At 42.3% G+C, this 14,451-nt stretch overlaps 1 protein-coding gene across 5 annotated transcripts in view; it reads right to left on the bottom strand.

Annotated features, from left to right (window-relative positions):
* Positions 1-1,415: 1,415 nt before the first annotated feature.
* Positions 1,416-14,451, bottom strand: part of syne1a (spectrin repeat containing, nuclear envelope 1a) — a 108,605-nt gene continuing 95,569 nt past the window's right edge. For 3 of the 5 annotated variants that reach the window (XM_027284566.1, XM_027284567.1, XM_027284565.1), the window contains 17 exons: positions 12,066-12,228; positions 11,325-11,512; positions 11,003-11,153; positions 10,296-10,478; positions 10,047-10,184; positions 9,548-9,739; positions 8,773-9,091; positions 8,032-8,100; positions 7,511-7,644; positions 7,272-7,398; positions 6,954-7,165; positions 6,330-6,536; positions 5,798-5,926; positions 5,392-5,655; positions 5,177-5,266; positions 4,512-4,570; positions 1,416-2,903 (listed from right to left, as the gene is read on the bottom strand). In XM_027284566.1, the coding sequence (XP_027140367.1) occupies positions 2,627-2,903; positions 4,512-4,570; positions 5,177-5,266; positions 5,392-5,655; positions 5,798-5,926; positions 6,330-6,536; positions 6,954-7,165; positions 7,272-7,398; positions 7,511-7,644; positions 8,032-8,100; positions 8,773-9,091; positions 9,548-9,739; positions 10,047-10,184; positions 10,296-10,478; positions 11,003-11,153; positions 11,325-11,512; positions 12,066-12,228 (2,902 nt within the window). In that variant the 3' untranslated portion in view covers positions 1,416-2,626. The remainder of the gene's footprint in view (positions 2,904-4,511; positions 4,571-5,176; positions 5,267-5,391; positions 5,656-5,797; positions 5,927-6,329; positions 6,537-6,953; positions 7,166-7,271; positions 7,399-7,510; positions 7,645-8,031; positions 8,101-8,772; positions 9,092-9,547; positions 9,740-10,046; positions 10,185-10,295; positions 10,479-11,002; positions 11,154-11,324; positions 11,513-12,065; positions 12,229-14,451) is intronic. The other 2 variants (XM_027284569.1, XM_027284568.1) reach the window with 2 other exon arrangements.

The raw sequence follows: 14,451 nt of genomic DNA, 5'->3' as shown, positions 1-14,451 counted from the left end.
TTTATTTTGTCTTTAAATTCCAACATCATTAAGGATAAACGTCAGGTATCGTGTCAATTTTTATCTTCATATATTTGGGGAAAAAATATTTTAGTGATGAAATTATTAATTGAACAGTTGCTGAATGTTGAATTTTGTGAGCTTCAAATTGCACAATCAGATCCCACAGCACTGACGACGTAATGAAGGAAGCCAAGCTTTATTTGTTGGGTAACTTCACCCTATCTAGCCTTTTCTTGTGTATAGTAGGTTTGTTCTTTATGATTACTTGCACCAAAGTTTTTTCTGAAATTGTCATGTAGAAAATATGTGTGTGTGTGTTTGTGCACAGTAGAGAGACAGAGAGAGAGACTGAGGCAAAGAGCTATAAGTGGCTCCAAGACAATATGACGCATAGATTTCTTTGTCTTGATGCAGTTGTTCAACATTTCAACCTTGTCAAAGCTACAACCGGTTACTCTTCATCCACACATTCAGTGATTACATGTTCTATGAGTCTGGCTGGATTTACATCCTTTCAAAATCTACGTCTTTCATATCGTACGTACACGTATGCAAGTTCTGTTTAAACGTACCGACTTTCATCATATTGTTAATTGGGTATCTGATATTGACATGAGCGGGCTGTTTCTGTATTTGCTGCTATACACTGATAAGTACTAATTATAAAATACTAAACAGTCTAATTGTTTGGTTTAATGTCCCCAGAGCTCAAAGAGATGTATTAAAATAACTATTTTCTGTCGAACTAACAATTTAAATCCCAAATGTATCAATCATCACAAACAACAATAGCAGAAAATGCTGAACGCCTCTTCGTCTTCATGGAACATATGAAATGTTTCGAACTTAAATTCTTTCACTGAATTGACGCAAATAAAGATATAAAAGAGAGTAAAAATGATTTAAGAATTGTCTACATGACTTAGGTCTATTATCAAACCTAGATCCTCTTAATTAAAGCGACTTGTTCCTTGTTTGATATCGTGTCAGCATATTTTGTCCACCATGGATTTCTAATATGTGGAAATAATTGGAATAACTTTGACCTCTGTCCTTTTTGATCTTGGTGATGCTGTACACTGTCTCTAGTAAATATGAATTGAATTTAATTTAGTTTTTATGAATTGAGTTAAGTAACATGTAGAGAATGCAGGCGTTTATGCTGCCAGAATATAAACAATAAACAAAATGATGCAGTCTGTGTAGTCTTTACGTTGTCATATCTGATCTGGAAAGCATCCGTACAAGATCCAAAATTGGATTCAGCCTCTTGAGCTGTGAGTGTAAATCCAGTCAAACTTGACCTGACTGTCATTTGTTCATTGTGCGTGAAAATAAAAGCATTAATTGGCAAAACCTTCTTCACGACTGTGTTTTTGTGTCTTGAAATCAAGCGGAAGAATACACAGAGGTAAATATTTCATGTTTTATTATTTGCAAAGAGAGTATTCTTCATGAAGTCGGCATTAGCAAACTGTACATACATAAATAACCATTTTCATATTTCATCATTTTTACAGATTCTGTTTTTAACAACGCAGTGATTCTGATGTCTCATCACGGCAGAATAATTATCGCAGTTATTACAAAGCACACATGTCACAGCCGTCTACTAAAACACTACCAGTGATTGTTTGGCTTTCTTAAAAGCAGGGGACTTTCAAGTGCATGCTCAAACAGAAAGATAAAAAAATAACTGCCTCTATTCAAAGGCATTTCAACAATAATATACAAATCAGTTGAAGTCTTTTTAACGAGAGCTCATCTTTTTTTCTTCTCATATTTGCCCCAGTTGATTAAATACTGAAATTAAAAACAGGAATACAAGCCTTGGCTTTTTGGGGAAAGAAGACGGCCACCTTGGCTGGACGGCTTCAGTGCAGTACCTTCGACAGTGCTCATGTCAGTGCTATAGGTTCAGATTTTAGCTTTAACATCGTATGAAGACTTCATTTCCAAATTCAAGCAGGTTCTTCTGAAATGTGTCAAGCAAACAGACGTCAAGCTACGTCTCACCCTGTCAGTCGTCACGTCTGAGTAATGTTCTTCAAATGTGTCTTTCGGAAACAAACTCCTCATTGTGAATAATTGCTACTCAGACTGCAAGTCTACTGTACAATATTCAGGTACAATATCCCACACTCAAGGTGGTGCTTTAGCTTCATCAACACTAACAATCTATCAACTGATTGAACACTAAATAAATAGTAGCAGCACTGGATATCATGGACAAAAAGCACGGTCGACTTTGGCTCCCAACATACAGTATATAAATAGTGCTTTGTTTTCGATGATTTCACAGGTTTCCTCAGAAACCTTAAAAAATAATATACACATTTAAGTTAAAAGAACATGAAATATTTGGATTGGGAGATAGGGGGGTCTTCAGATGAAGGTCCATTTATTCCGGAGAGTGCGTTTAAAGGGTTGAGGTGACTTCAGGTGAGTGGGTGTGCAATGTTAGTGAGAGAAAAGTCTTCGTATCACCTTTGAATCACTTCATCATGCATGTAGCTCCCCAGCAGGGAACAGTTTGTTGCTTTAGGGCACGGGGTGAAAGGGAAACATTCACAAGAGTCAGTGGAGTCCTTGGCAAAGCAGTGGGTAGATATTCAGCTGCTTCTCATATGGGCGGAGGTCCGTTGGTATAGCGCAGCATGGGATGGAAGGAGCGGGCGAAGTTGTTGGCATGGTGGCAGCTGTAGTCCTCCTCAGTCATGGGTACCAGGCAGGCAAGGCCAATGAGGAGAAGGAGGAGCAGCTGGACGGGGAGCGCAGCCCTGAGGACCCGCAGCAGGAAGGACTGGCCCTTTGAGGAGGAGGAGGTCGATGAGGAGACGCAGTCTGGAAGGTCAGAATGGGAGGAAACGCAGCCAGCGGCGCCTGGTGATCTGCTCAGGCTGCGGGGAGACACACACACAAGTTAAACACAGCAGAGAACAGACCTGAGTTCAGTAGTATTTGCAAAACACTCTTGTGTTGTCAAAATCCTTTGATGATCGATTGTGTCTATGCAGTGAATGCTCCAACATCATCCATCATTCCTGATTAATTTGTGAGATACCAAAATCCTCTTTAGCCTTCATTTTGGTTTTTAACTGTTAAGGAAAATTATTTACAGCTGCAGTAAATCTGTGAATTCTGACATCTTAAGTAGGTTTGCAAATACTATTTCACTCATGTCTGGCAAAAGAATGAATACTCAACAGGAAGGAAAGCAAAAGTACAAAAGAATGCAGCAAATAGACCAGATCCAACAGGTAGAGAGTTGAACACATGAGACACACATGAACGTTAGACCTGCACACACACAAAACAGGCACAAACAGAGAGAATCAACCACAAGCATTCATAGAGATAGTCGGCTGTGTCTCACTGAGGGAGGTGGGGGAACGCACTGGCTTAAGTGCCGAGTGTGTGAGAGTTCAATGTCACGTCTCATTCCAAACAGATGCAGGAGAAATGCCAAATGCCTCTCTGGAGATTTCCACTGTTAGAGCCAAGACTAGAGGGGAGGAACAGCATGTTCCCACTGCGACTCATCCTCATGGAGGGTCAGAGCCGCTGACGCTCTTCCGAACAATTTCATTTAGTCCTCCTCAGTTCTATAATACAGCTGCTGTGAGCAATGAGCATGTGTGTGTGTGTGTGTGTGTTTATATATGTGGCTCATGTTTTAAAGCCAGGCAACCCCCTGCTGCTCTGCTGGATTTCAGTGTCCACGGCCCATTAGTATGTGATAGAGAGTCCCTGCTTCTCATATAAAAGACAAAGACATTATTTCTGCTACAACACTCATGGCAAGACTAGTTTAGGCTGAGTCTTCACCAGGCCTGTGTGTTATTGTTGGCATTTAATGAAAATCATAGAAATCAGAAATGACACAAGAGTCAGAGGTGGGTGAGTTAAGAGGTCTGGAAAGGAAACATAGGAAAGAAAGTGGGAGTTAAGGTATAAGGAGAAAACGCAGGAGTTACTGCATCATATCCTGCTTTCAACTATGAGAAGAATGAAACAGGAAGGAAACGTGAGAAAGAAAAAGAGCTAAGAGGGCTGAAGGGGTGGGGGGGGGGGGGGGACACTGGGATTCAGATAATGCCATCTAGTGGGCGAGGAGGAGAGTGCTACAGTCACTCTGAGAAAGGAGAAGCAAAAAGTATGACAAGGCAATATTTCATGATGCCATTCAAAAAGCAGCAGCAGGGCAAAGTGAAGCAGTGAAGTAAAACATTTAAAGGAGAAAGGGAGCGGCCTGATGAAGGCGAGTCCCCACTCGTTTAAGAGCTGAACATGGTCTCTAGAGTAAGGGACAATCATGGAACGCAGGGTTAAAGCCTTAAAGCCAATTCATTAAAAATCAAAATGATCATAATAATCCCTTTTTTTTTTTACTATGATTGTGATTCATTGATTTTCTCATGGGTTGATTTAATTAAATAAAGTTTCTATTCAGGCATAGCTTTGGTTCCATCATCGTCCCGTGTTTCTAGAGTCCAGGAGAGAGGTACCTGTCGCGCGGGCCGCTCTCAGGGTGTCCTGGGTGGGCCTGACTACTTTTGCCTCGGGGCTGTACCACGTAATGAGCAGGGAGGGGTAAAAGAAAGAAAAGAATGTTTCAGTCAAGGGCAAATAAAGACAAAGCCTCAGATGAGAGAAAAAACAAATAACATAAAGAGCCATAACATCGCTAGAGAAGGAATCATCAACAACCAAAGAGCAGCAACAGAATCAATGACGGTGATTGACTTTCAGAACCAAGAAATCTGGCTTCTCAAGACTAAATCCTGAAAGTTAAAAGACACTGACAAAATTAAAATAGTCATTTACAAAGTCACAAAAAAAAATCGATTTTCGATCTTACTTTTTTTTTACAAAATGAGATATGAGCTAAGACGTTACACAAAACGAAAAGCCAGGATTTCTTGTACGTTTTTGGCAGATCAACATGGTGTGGGCAGCAAAAAACATCTCAAAAAGGGGAGGGTGGGGGGGCAGCAGCAGATCTTTACATGTACATGTTAGCAGAGCACATTTATATTTACAATAAACATAAAGCTGAGTGGAGATACACTACTTGGGAACAAGAGGGGAGGTTGACTGATGTTATTTTGCTGTCTCTTATCAAGCAGAGAGGCTAGCTCCCTCTACTGGACATTATGATGGAAAACATTACCAAGTGTTTGCGACTTTGGGCGGTCACCTCTGACGCTGAACCAGCTGATCGACAGTTTTCTGATTTGCCAGCCGGCAATGGTAAGCAATCCTGTAAAAGTGAATCAAAACAACAACAGTCAATATAATATTTAGATCTAAATAAACCTGCTACAGATAAAGAGGAAGTTTGACCCCTCCTCCATTCACTCGATGGCATATTCAGTATTTTCTGACCTGCCGTGTGTCCATGGCCTCTAGTCTCCTCTCCAAACCCTCCAGGTCTGAGCTGACTTCCCTCAGAAGCAGCCTCAGCCTGTTTAGGATCACGTGCACCTTCTCCTGGGCCTCCAGACACTCGCTGCCCTGAGCCCGGATCTGCTCCGACGCCTGCGACTGCAGCAGCAGAGTCTGAGGTTTAGTGTTGACCAGCAGCTGAGCTGATAGCTCCTGAAGAGACGACACCTTCTGTTGCGAGTCCAGCAGCTCACGTTTGATTTGCTGCGGGAAGATGAAAGAGACAGATTATACAAGAGTGATATTATTATCACTTATATCCTTCGCTCCACTTTACTCTTAAGACCCTAAACCTACTTTGGGAACTACTGAGTTTGAATTATCCAGTGAATGTAAAGAGACATACCGTCAGTGTTCTGTGATGAGCTCGTAATGTTTCACGATCCAGTTTTGGAGGGATGGGCACCACCTCATTCCTCCTGCGGTCGATGTTCTCTAGCCACAGCAGCAGCCCGTGGCTCATCTCGTGGAACTCCTAAAAGGAAAGATGGCATGAGACTGGACTGTTTTTAACTGTGCTACTTATCTCTTCCTACCTATTTGTTCATATTTTTGCAGAGGTGTAAGTACACTGGAAGGTGTGCATTCAACTTGATTTAAGTTTTTATAAATTTAGTGTATTTAGTCTCCAAATTCTGGATTCATGATGGAAACAGGACAGGTAAAAACACAAAGAGATCACGGATGAATTTGAATGTGCTTTTTTTTTTTTTGCAGAATTCTTATGATTCTATATGTAAATCATGCCTGACATAAACATAAAGTAAGTTCTTATTATGTACAAAACTAAAGAAACAAATTGAAGACAACTTTTACTTTTTAAACTTTCCTGGAGAGAGTATGTGTGTGTTCCTGAAGTGTGTGTGTGTTTTTAGTACCTGGCACTGCATCAGAGCCCTCTGGAGCTCTTCCCTCCAGTCCTCCAGTGAGGTGCCGAGTCGATCCCAGCGTGCATTCATCTCTTTCAGCCCGTCCCTCAACTCCCACGCCTCCTCAGAGTTGGGCTCAGATTGGAGGAAGTCTGCACTGCTCAGATTGATGGACAAGACCTGTGACTTGTGGGCATCCATCCCCTTTAGGAGCTCCTGATGAGACAAATCACAGAGGAAAGTATTTAAAACATCATCTACACGTGGGGCAAAAGGTTATATATAATGACTATAACGAGGTGCCAACAGAGAAGAGTGCAGCGGGGTTATGATGAGGTGGTTGGGACATGTTAGATGTGTGTTATTAGGCTTCAGAGGGGTGTATTTATAGAACTGTGATATCTTTTTAATACTTTACAGAGAGCTATAGCTGGACTATGTGTTGAAGTGTGAGCGTGTGTGTTTGAGGGTGAATGGAAGGGCAAAACTGTCAGTGCCCTGCAAGTGAAGTAGGACATTATAAACAAGAACAGTGGGGTCAAATTACTGCAGACAAAGTGGACTTGTACTGAAGAGACAAACTCTTTGCTCTGATGCTGAAACCAGACACACAGAGACACGTGGTAAACAAACCTTGAGCTTCTTGATTCTCTGCTGGATGGTGTGTATGTCGGTGCTGAGATCGAGCCCTCGCAACTGGCTGAGTTCAGCCTCAGACTGGCCCAGCCAGGCCCTCATGGTCTGCAGGTCTGAGATCAGCTGCTGCCACTGCTGCAGGTTCTGCTTGTGCCTGTGCTTCTCACTCAGAGACTGAGCCTGGATCAGCTCCCAGCGTTCGATCACGCCTGGAGGGAAACAATCAGATCAGTTTCACATAACTTACATAGTATTTATAGCGTCTGAAGGTGATGTGTGTGTGCGTGTGTGTGTGTGTGTTGGTATATAACTGACCCTTTCCTTGGGTGTCTGTGCTGGTGGGGTTGGTCAGTCCAGGCATGTCGTCTTCATCTTCAGTCAGCTCTCCTTCTGCTCTCTTCACTGCGTCTATACTGCCTCGACACTCTCCCATCAGACGCATCTGGACGGATGATATGAGTTGCATGTGATTAGATTTCAAAGACGTTACATAACAAGATAAAACAAGATATAAATGAGAGAAGTATGTATGTCTGCAAATGAACATGACTCACATAGCCCATGTATGTGGAGTCGATGTCGGGGGTGGAGCTGTTGGCGGTGTCCTCTCTCTGCTGGAGGTGGTATCGTCCTGCATCCAGAGCCTGATCCAGCTGTCTGAGACTGGCCTCCAGCTGGCCTGGCTCACCTGCACAGAGGTCACAACAACGTCAAGACAAGACTAGGAGGGTAAAGTTTTCAATGTTAGCATGCTGCTGGTGAATACTGATGCTGGGATGGCATGCATTAGTCTGAAAAGTAAAATAAGAGCAAGTCATGGCAGACATGACATGTTAACAATGATATTAGCTGTGAAATAAAAAAATAAAAAGGGGGAAATGGAATGGTTGAGATTAGCATTTAGTGATCTGGACGTCAGCATGCAGTGATGTTTCTGGATGGTAGCTCATGCAGTTTAAACGATGCTTCCTTGTATGGGAGCAAAAATTCATTTTAAAAAAGCGAGTTTTAGTCGTGGTTTATGACATGCTCTACTATCTCATGCTGCGGCACCGCGGGGGCTGCTGTTTCCTACCAGAGGACGATTTCAATGTGTTCTCAGTCAGTTTTATATAGGCCTCTGGGCTCTCTGGGATAACTACATCTGGGAAGAGAGACATACAACACACAGCTAAATGTGACATCTATAGTAATCTATAATAATTGAATGTCCTCAGAGCTCTCTGATTTGTGTTTGTCTTATTTTCTATGACATTTTAAGTTGAAGATTATTTTTTTCTCCTCAAGGCAGAGCGGTGTTTTTAATTATTGTTTCAATCTTTTGAATATTTGTCCTTATTTTAAAAGATAGAACAGTTGCCTGGTCCACAGCAAATTGTTAAATTGTGTTTTATATTTTTCTAGTGGCAGACTGACTGTTTCTACCTCATCAATTCTATTAAATTTAAATCTTTATTTCAAAACACACATCAGTGACCTTGCAATAAATTCAAACACCCTAAATTACTGTTGCTGCCATGTAGCTAGCAATATATTCACGTTTTGTACAAATACTCATGGATACCGTTTTTTTTTATTTGTAATTTCCTAATAATATGTAAACTGGTTCTAGTTACAGTGACAGAACTGCTTAGTTTAAACCTAAATATTTATTATACATTTAATATTGGAGGCTTCATATATGTTAAATTGTATGTCCAATGTAAATTTCACGTTTTGGAATCAACACTGTAGTTTAATAACACATTACCAAAACACTTTATGGTTACATCCACAAGTAAGTAGCAAATATCCATCATCCGGTCAAGTACTATACCTGACAGCACTGTGGCAGCTGTCCTCAGATACTCATCCTCCTCCTCTTCCCCATGGCTCCTCTCCCCCTGACCTCGTCCCCCTGGGCTCTCCAGACCTCTGCTCAGGTCGTAATCGTGGTCCCACTCTAATGGGATGGAGTCCACGCTGGCTGGAGTGTCGCGTCCTGAGCGGTCTGCCCGGATGAGGGCGGTCGTACCCGAGGCTGGACGGCTGGATGGCCGAGGCAGAGAGGAGTCACCCCACTGCAGCTCAGAGAGGTCGCCACCTTCCTCCATGTCCAGCTCTCTGTCTGAACCATCGAGCTCATCATCGGCCAGCTGTGAGAGAAGGACAGAAACATGTTAGTGGAAGGAAGGAACGCGTGATGATGGGAGGAAAAGGTTGTAACTAAGAAGTGTAAGAGTGCAGTTTATGAGGTAGTGTGAGGTGAGTGTGTGCATATTCAACATGAGTGTGTATTCTGTTTCTTAGCAGCTGTCAACGTGAAACTATGTTGGACACGTGTTTTCACCATGTCACAGGTGGTGAAGGAGGACAGCTGTGATGTAAACTTCTAATGTGTTTACAGAACACTTCAGAGTTCATTGAGGCAACTGTCACAACATTAAGTCTCTGCATGCAGTTCATTTCCTTGCGCAGTCTCACAACTCAGATTCCTTTGACTCTTATTAACTGACTTGTGTTTCAGTGTAAATAAGAGGAATATTGTTTTATTGTTAGATGACAAAGTATTTCTGCATGCTGCCTAGTGTCATCGGCGTGTCTTTACTCACAGGCAGTCGTGTGAGTTTCTTGTAGTATCTGTCGACTCGTCCGAACACCTCATGGTAGTATCTCTGCAGCTCCTCTAGCTCTTCCTCGATGACGGCTGCATCCAGAGGCTCACTCTTCTCGATCAGAGAGTCACCCTGTCTGAACACCATATCAATCTTCCCCATGTTCAAATAGATCTCCTGCTGGAACGCCTGAGAAAGACGCACATAGCAGAGGTCAGAGAAAAGGTGAGAATGCAGATTATTTAATTACAGTATCTAATTAATCATGTATCTAATAAAATATTTGAATTACAAAAAAATCCAAATTCAAATCACAGTTTAACCATCTCAAAGTGAAACATTGAAACTGTCAAAGCAAGCAATCTTTGAATTTGAGGAACTTTAACCAGCTAATTTTGGATAATGAATTTTGCCGAGTCTCATCCAAAATATTAAAATAGATAAAATATTAAAAGATGTTTTGGACTGATACATGGAGTCTGTCTGTCTGTCTTACCCTGAGCTGTTTTATCTTGGCCTGAACGTCACACTCAGAGAAGTGCTCTATGTTGGTCAGCTGCAGGTCCATTTCAGTCAGCCACACCAGGATGCTGTCCCGTGCCGTCTCGAACTCCTCCCTCTGGCTGATGAAGTGCTGAATGAAAACAGACAAATAACCATTTGTTGTTTTTAAAATTCTCTTCAGAATACGTGCAAAGTCTTGCAAACTTCACGTCACTGAGTCAACAATCTAAGACTGTGTTACCTTGAGTCTGCGTAGAATGGCGGCTACCCTCTTCTGCAGGTTATCCCATCGTCTGTTCCCATCATGCACCATTTCTTTGAGTCGGCAGGAGGAGTCGGTGCGGTTCTCCCGGGCCAGGCGACGATATTGTTTGTTGATGAGCTCCAGCTGGGTCAGGTATTCCTGCACTTGACGCTGGAAGGCCTGCAACAAAAACACACACAGGAATGAAACCTCTGAATAGTACGCTTATTTATTTTTGTTTACATACAATTATTTTGCTTTGCACAAAAACACCTCCTGACAATTAACAAGGACTAGAAATAGCCTATAACATTGCATGTTAAGGGTTAAAAATATGCAGAGTCAATTGACGTTAACTCAAGTGAACAGTGCAGATCTCAGTGTCCCAGGCCAGACAGTCAGCTAGCAAGAATGTGCACGTGCACAGTGATCGACTGCAGCAGCTGAGCAGACCAGCGCAGATGAGTTTGAGCAACATGACACTCTTTTCCCCTACCCTGCAGTGACAGTCTCTGTCTAGGGATTTATTTTGCTCAAACTACAAAATCTGACCTGATTTGATCTGTAAAACTTTGAAACTTTTGCATCGGATTTGTCTTTTCTTCAGTTCTTCTCTAATGCAGCTATGTATCCATGCACAGACACAGTGCAGATGCAGTTGTGTTTTACTCCACATTCTGGTCATAAAAGTGAAATAGACGCACCTCAAACTTTTTAAGCTCCTCTTTAGCGACAGTATACAATACTCCAGAGGAGTTAGGCAGAGCAGCTGTCCTTTCCGAGGTCTTCAGCCAATCCTCAAACCTTGAGTAATCATCCAGAAACTTCTGCCACAACCTCCACGTCTCCTCAATCCTGCACAGAAAAATCTCTCAGTAATGTCATGGAAACATAAACATATAATTTCAGCTATCTATGATTAAATGTAATTTTACAAAAAAAGGCAGCAGCTATCAGTGTTTGAATCGTATCACCAGTGCATGCATGTGAATGTTAATTCTAAGAGTTAATCCCAGAGGCACTGACTTGAGCCTCCTCTCCATGGACATGGCGCAGATGTTCCTCCAGCGTCTGTCCAGCCCTCTGGTGGCCTGTTGGATGGAGTCACACTCTGTCTCTGTGGAGCAGGCATCACAGTCGTGCAGGAGGACTTCACACAGGTTCAACACGGACGCCACACCTGTGCTGTGTTTCTCGATGTCCCTCTGCAGCTCCTACAAATCATTCAGAATAATGACTTGATTTTTGCAACACTTGTGTTTTGTGTCTTTCTGTTTTATGATAGAAAACAACAATGGTGTACAGAAGGAACACAGCCAGTCTGTACAGTAAACGCATGTGTGAGCTAACTCTGCAGATCTGGAGAGGAAGGAGGTCAGCGGGGTCTCAGTCCACATTTAGAGCGGCATCTTGGCAGCAGGACAGATACTGATACTGACTGTAGGCTCGCTTTAAACAAACAGCAGAGATGTATGCACGAGTCATGCTGTGATTTCCTCATGTGGTTCAGAGTCACTGATTTTCCACCAATGTGGTTTGAGTCAGATTGTTCTGCTATTATTTAGTATTTACAGAGAAGTACTCACACAACGTACATGTGTGCATGTTTGTGTCTGTACGTCGGAGTTTGCATATTTCTCATAGTGTGTGTTATACAGGATGTTATGACATTTTAGTCAGGGGTTGCAAAATCTTAAACAGGGAACATGCTAGTTTTTTTGTATTTCTTGTTTGTTTGCTTGTTTGTTTGTTTGTGGTCCCACTTGCCTGTTGCTGGTTGAGCTTCCTCTGAATCTCCTGGTCATCACAGGTGTTGTAGACAATGGGCCTGGACAGCTCTGTCTCGATGTGAGCCAGCCAGGAACGCAGGCTGCTCATGTTTTTATCTAACTGCTGCACCGCCACCAGGGTCTCCCTCAACTTCTTTACCCTGGTGGAAAAACAGAGTCAAAGAGGGAGTCAACATGTGGTATGTCAACTGTAAGCACCGAGGCAGGCAGAGTGGTACGAGAGAAATGTGTTGACAGATTCTTCCTCTGTCAATATAACAACTAACCATAAAACAAGCTTTAAATATGACTCATAAATCACTCATAAAGAGGTGATTTTAAAGGCGTAAAAAGTCTAAGATCTGGTTGTGAATTTTAAATAACACATAAATTGTAGACACAGAACAAAGAATTTCTGTGTGCCACGTTCAACTAAACAGAGCAGAAGAGTAATACGAGTATGAGGAGTATTATTTCAGATGTGCGCAGATATTTTTGTTGGGAAGTGATGAATCCTTACTTGACCCTAGACAACAACTGGGAGCCATTTTGGATCGGCAAACGCCTGACATTTCCAAACCCTTACCACTGCAATCAATGATATGTGAAACATGTTTGAATTAGCCAACATCCAACTCTTATGATAGTTTGTGCATGCAACTTAATATTCAACACCCCACCCTGCAGAGCAATGCAACCCTCACTTTCTCAGCACAGACGTGATAAAGAATAAAGGCTGTGTACATTCAGTATTACATAAACAAACTAAATACCGCCGACTGATAACGATAGACATATTTAGCAAGTCTACTCTGCTATCACCTGCCATCCTGCAACGCTAATGTGCTGTAACATTACGTGCACACCACATCTTGAAATGAATCTGCTGCAGTGCAACATACTGTAGGATGTTAGTTTGACATTATTGTATATGTCAATATATTGCAGAGCCTCACACAGAATCCACTGCATCACCAGTGCTGTGTTAAATACAGCAAATGATTCATAATTTGTTCACTTGTTTTAACTTACAAGGTCGCACAGCTTCACTGCATAAAGTCAAGTTGATTTTGATCAATCAAACAATGATGCTCTTTCACAGTGACAGTGACATTAACACTCCTTCCATTGTCTAAACTGTCTGAACCACCCTATGCTGGAAATCCCGGCTGGTTAACAACACCTAAGAAATTATTTGGACACATAGGTAAACCAGATCTGCACTTAACCATAAACTAAAACACTAAAAAGCTAAGATGTGCCCAGATTAAGTATTATTCAACTCTACTCACAGCATGTGTTTCTCTACAGCAAAACCCAGTTAACAACACAACAAACAGTTAGCTCTGCATGAGGACTGTGCATTGTTGTTTACAGTCCTAAAATACAGCTTCAACATAAATTCTCAAGTTTTGTCCTGCCTGTTGACATCGCAGTCGCAATGTGGCAGATCCTCCTCGCTTGGGCATCCTGCCATATCATCCGACCCTAACTCCAAAACCATGGGGGTGCGGAATTCCCAAGGACAACGTTAACGTCAGGAAGCGTTACGGTGCCGATCCAAACACTCTTCTCTTTCGTCTGCGTGCTCCACATGGGACTTTCTCTAAACTGTGTCTGTTCAGAAGGGGAGCAGGTAGTGGCAGGGTGGCACAACTGTGACTTGTCAACTGTTGCTCTCCAAGGTTTAAAAAAAGAGAACCCCAAACAGGCGTGAGTGTATATCTGTGTGTGTGTGTGTGTGTGTGTGAGAGAGTGACAAGTGCTGCTGTTTCTAAAAACAGACTTACAGTCAGAGGCATGTGCCACAGAGCTGGCCTGTGTCGGAGTACCAAACACCAAATGCACACAAAGGGAGTGTGAACTGAAGCAGAGGCTGGAGGCTCCATGCATTCTCCAATAAAACATGTTTGCAGGAAAACAATAATAAATCCCTGTTTCCTCAGAAAATGCAGATAAATTAATCCAAAAGACAAAAATTCTCAAGAAACCACTACACTGTCAGGTATTCTGTCCTCTCTGTGACGGCTACAAACTGCCTCTCTTGGTGTTTTTTAGTAAAGGGTGGATATAAAGACAAAGAGAGTGCAGCTGTCTGTATGAGGTCAGACATCGGCTTCTCTCTCTTCCCTCGTCCAATATAGTCCCAGAGGGCAACAGCCAGAAGACAGTTGGGGGATGGGGTAGCTGAGGTGGTCGGAGTCAAAGTTTGGGTCAGGTCACTTTCATATTATTCATTTATGTTTTCCATATTAAATCGATAAAGAATACTAATCATCAACTACACAACATCAGTTTCAAATTGCATTTTGCATTCACTCAGTCAGTAAACGGTTTCCAACTCAGAAGAGTCCAGAGTGCCGGAAAGGTAGATGGAGAATAAA

The sequence above is a fragment of the Larimichthys crocea genome, chromosome XI (genome assembly GCF_000972845.2).
Source record: "Larimichthys crocea isolate SSNF chromosome XI, L_crocea_2.0, whole genome shotgun sequence".
NCBI classification, from domain to species: Eukaryota; Metazoa; Chordata; class Actinopteri; family Sciaenidae; genus Larimichthys; species Larimichthys crocea.
The sequence above is the reverse complement of the archived record's forward strand: the minus strand, read 5'-3'. Positions and strand labels throughout refer to the sequence as shown.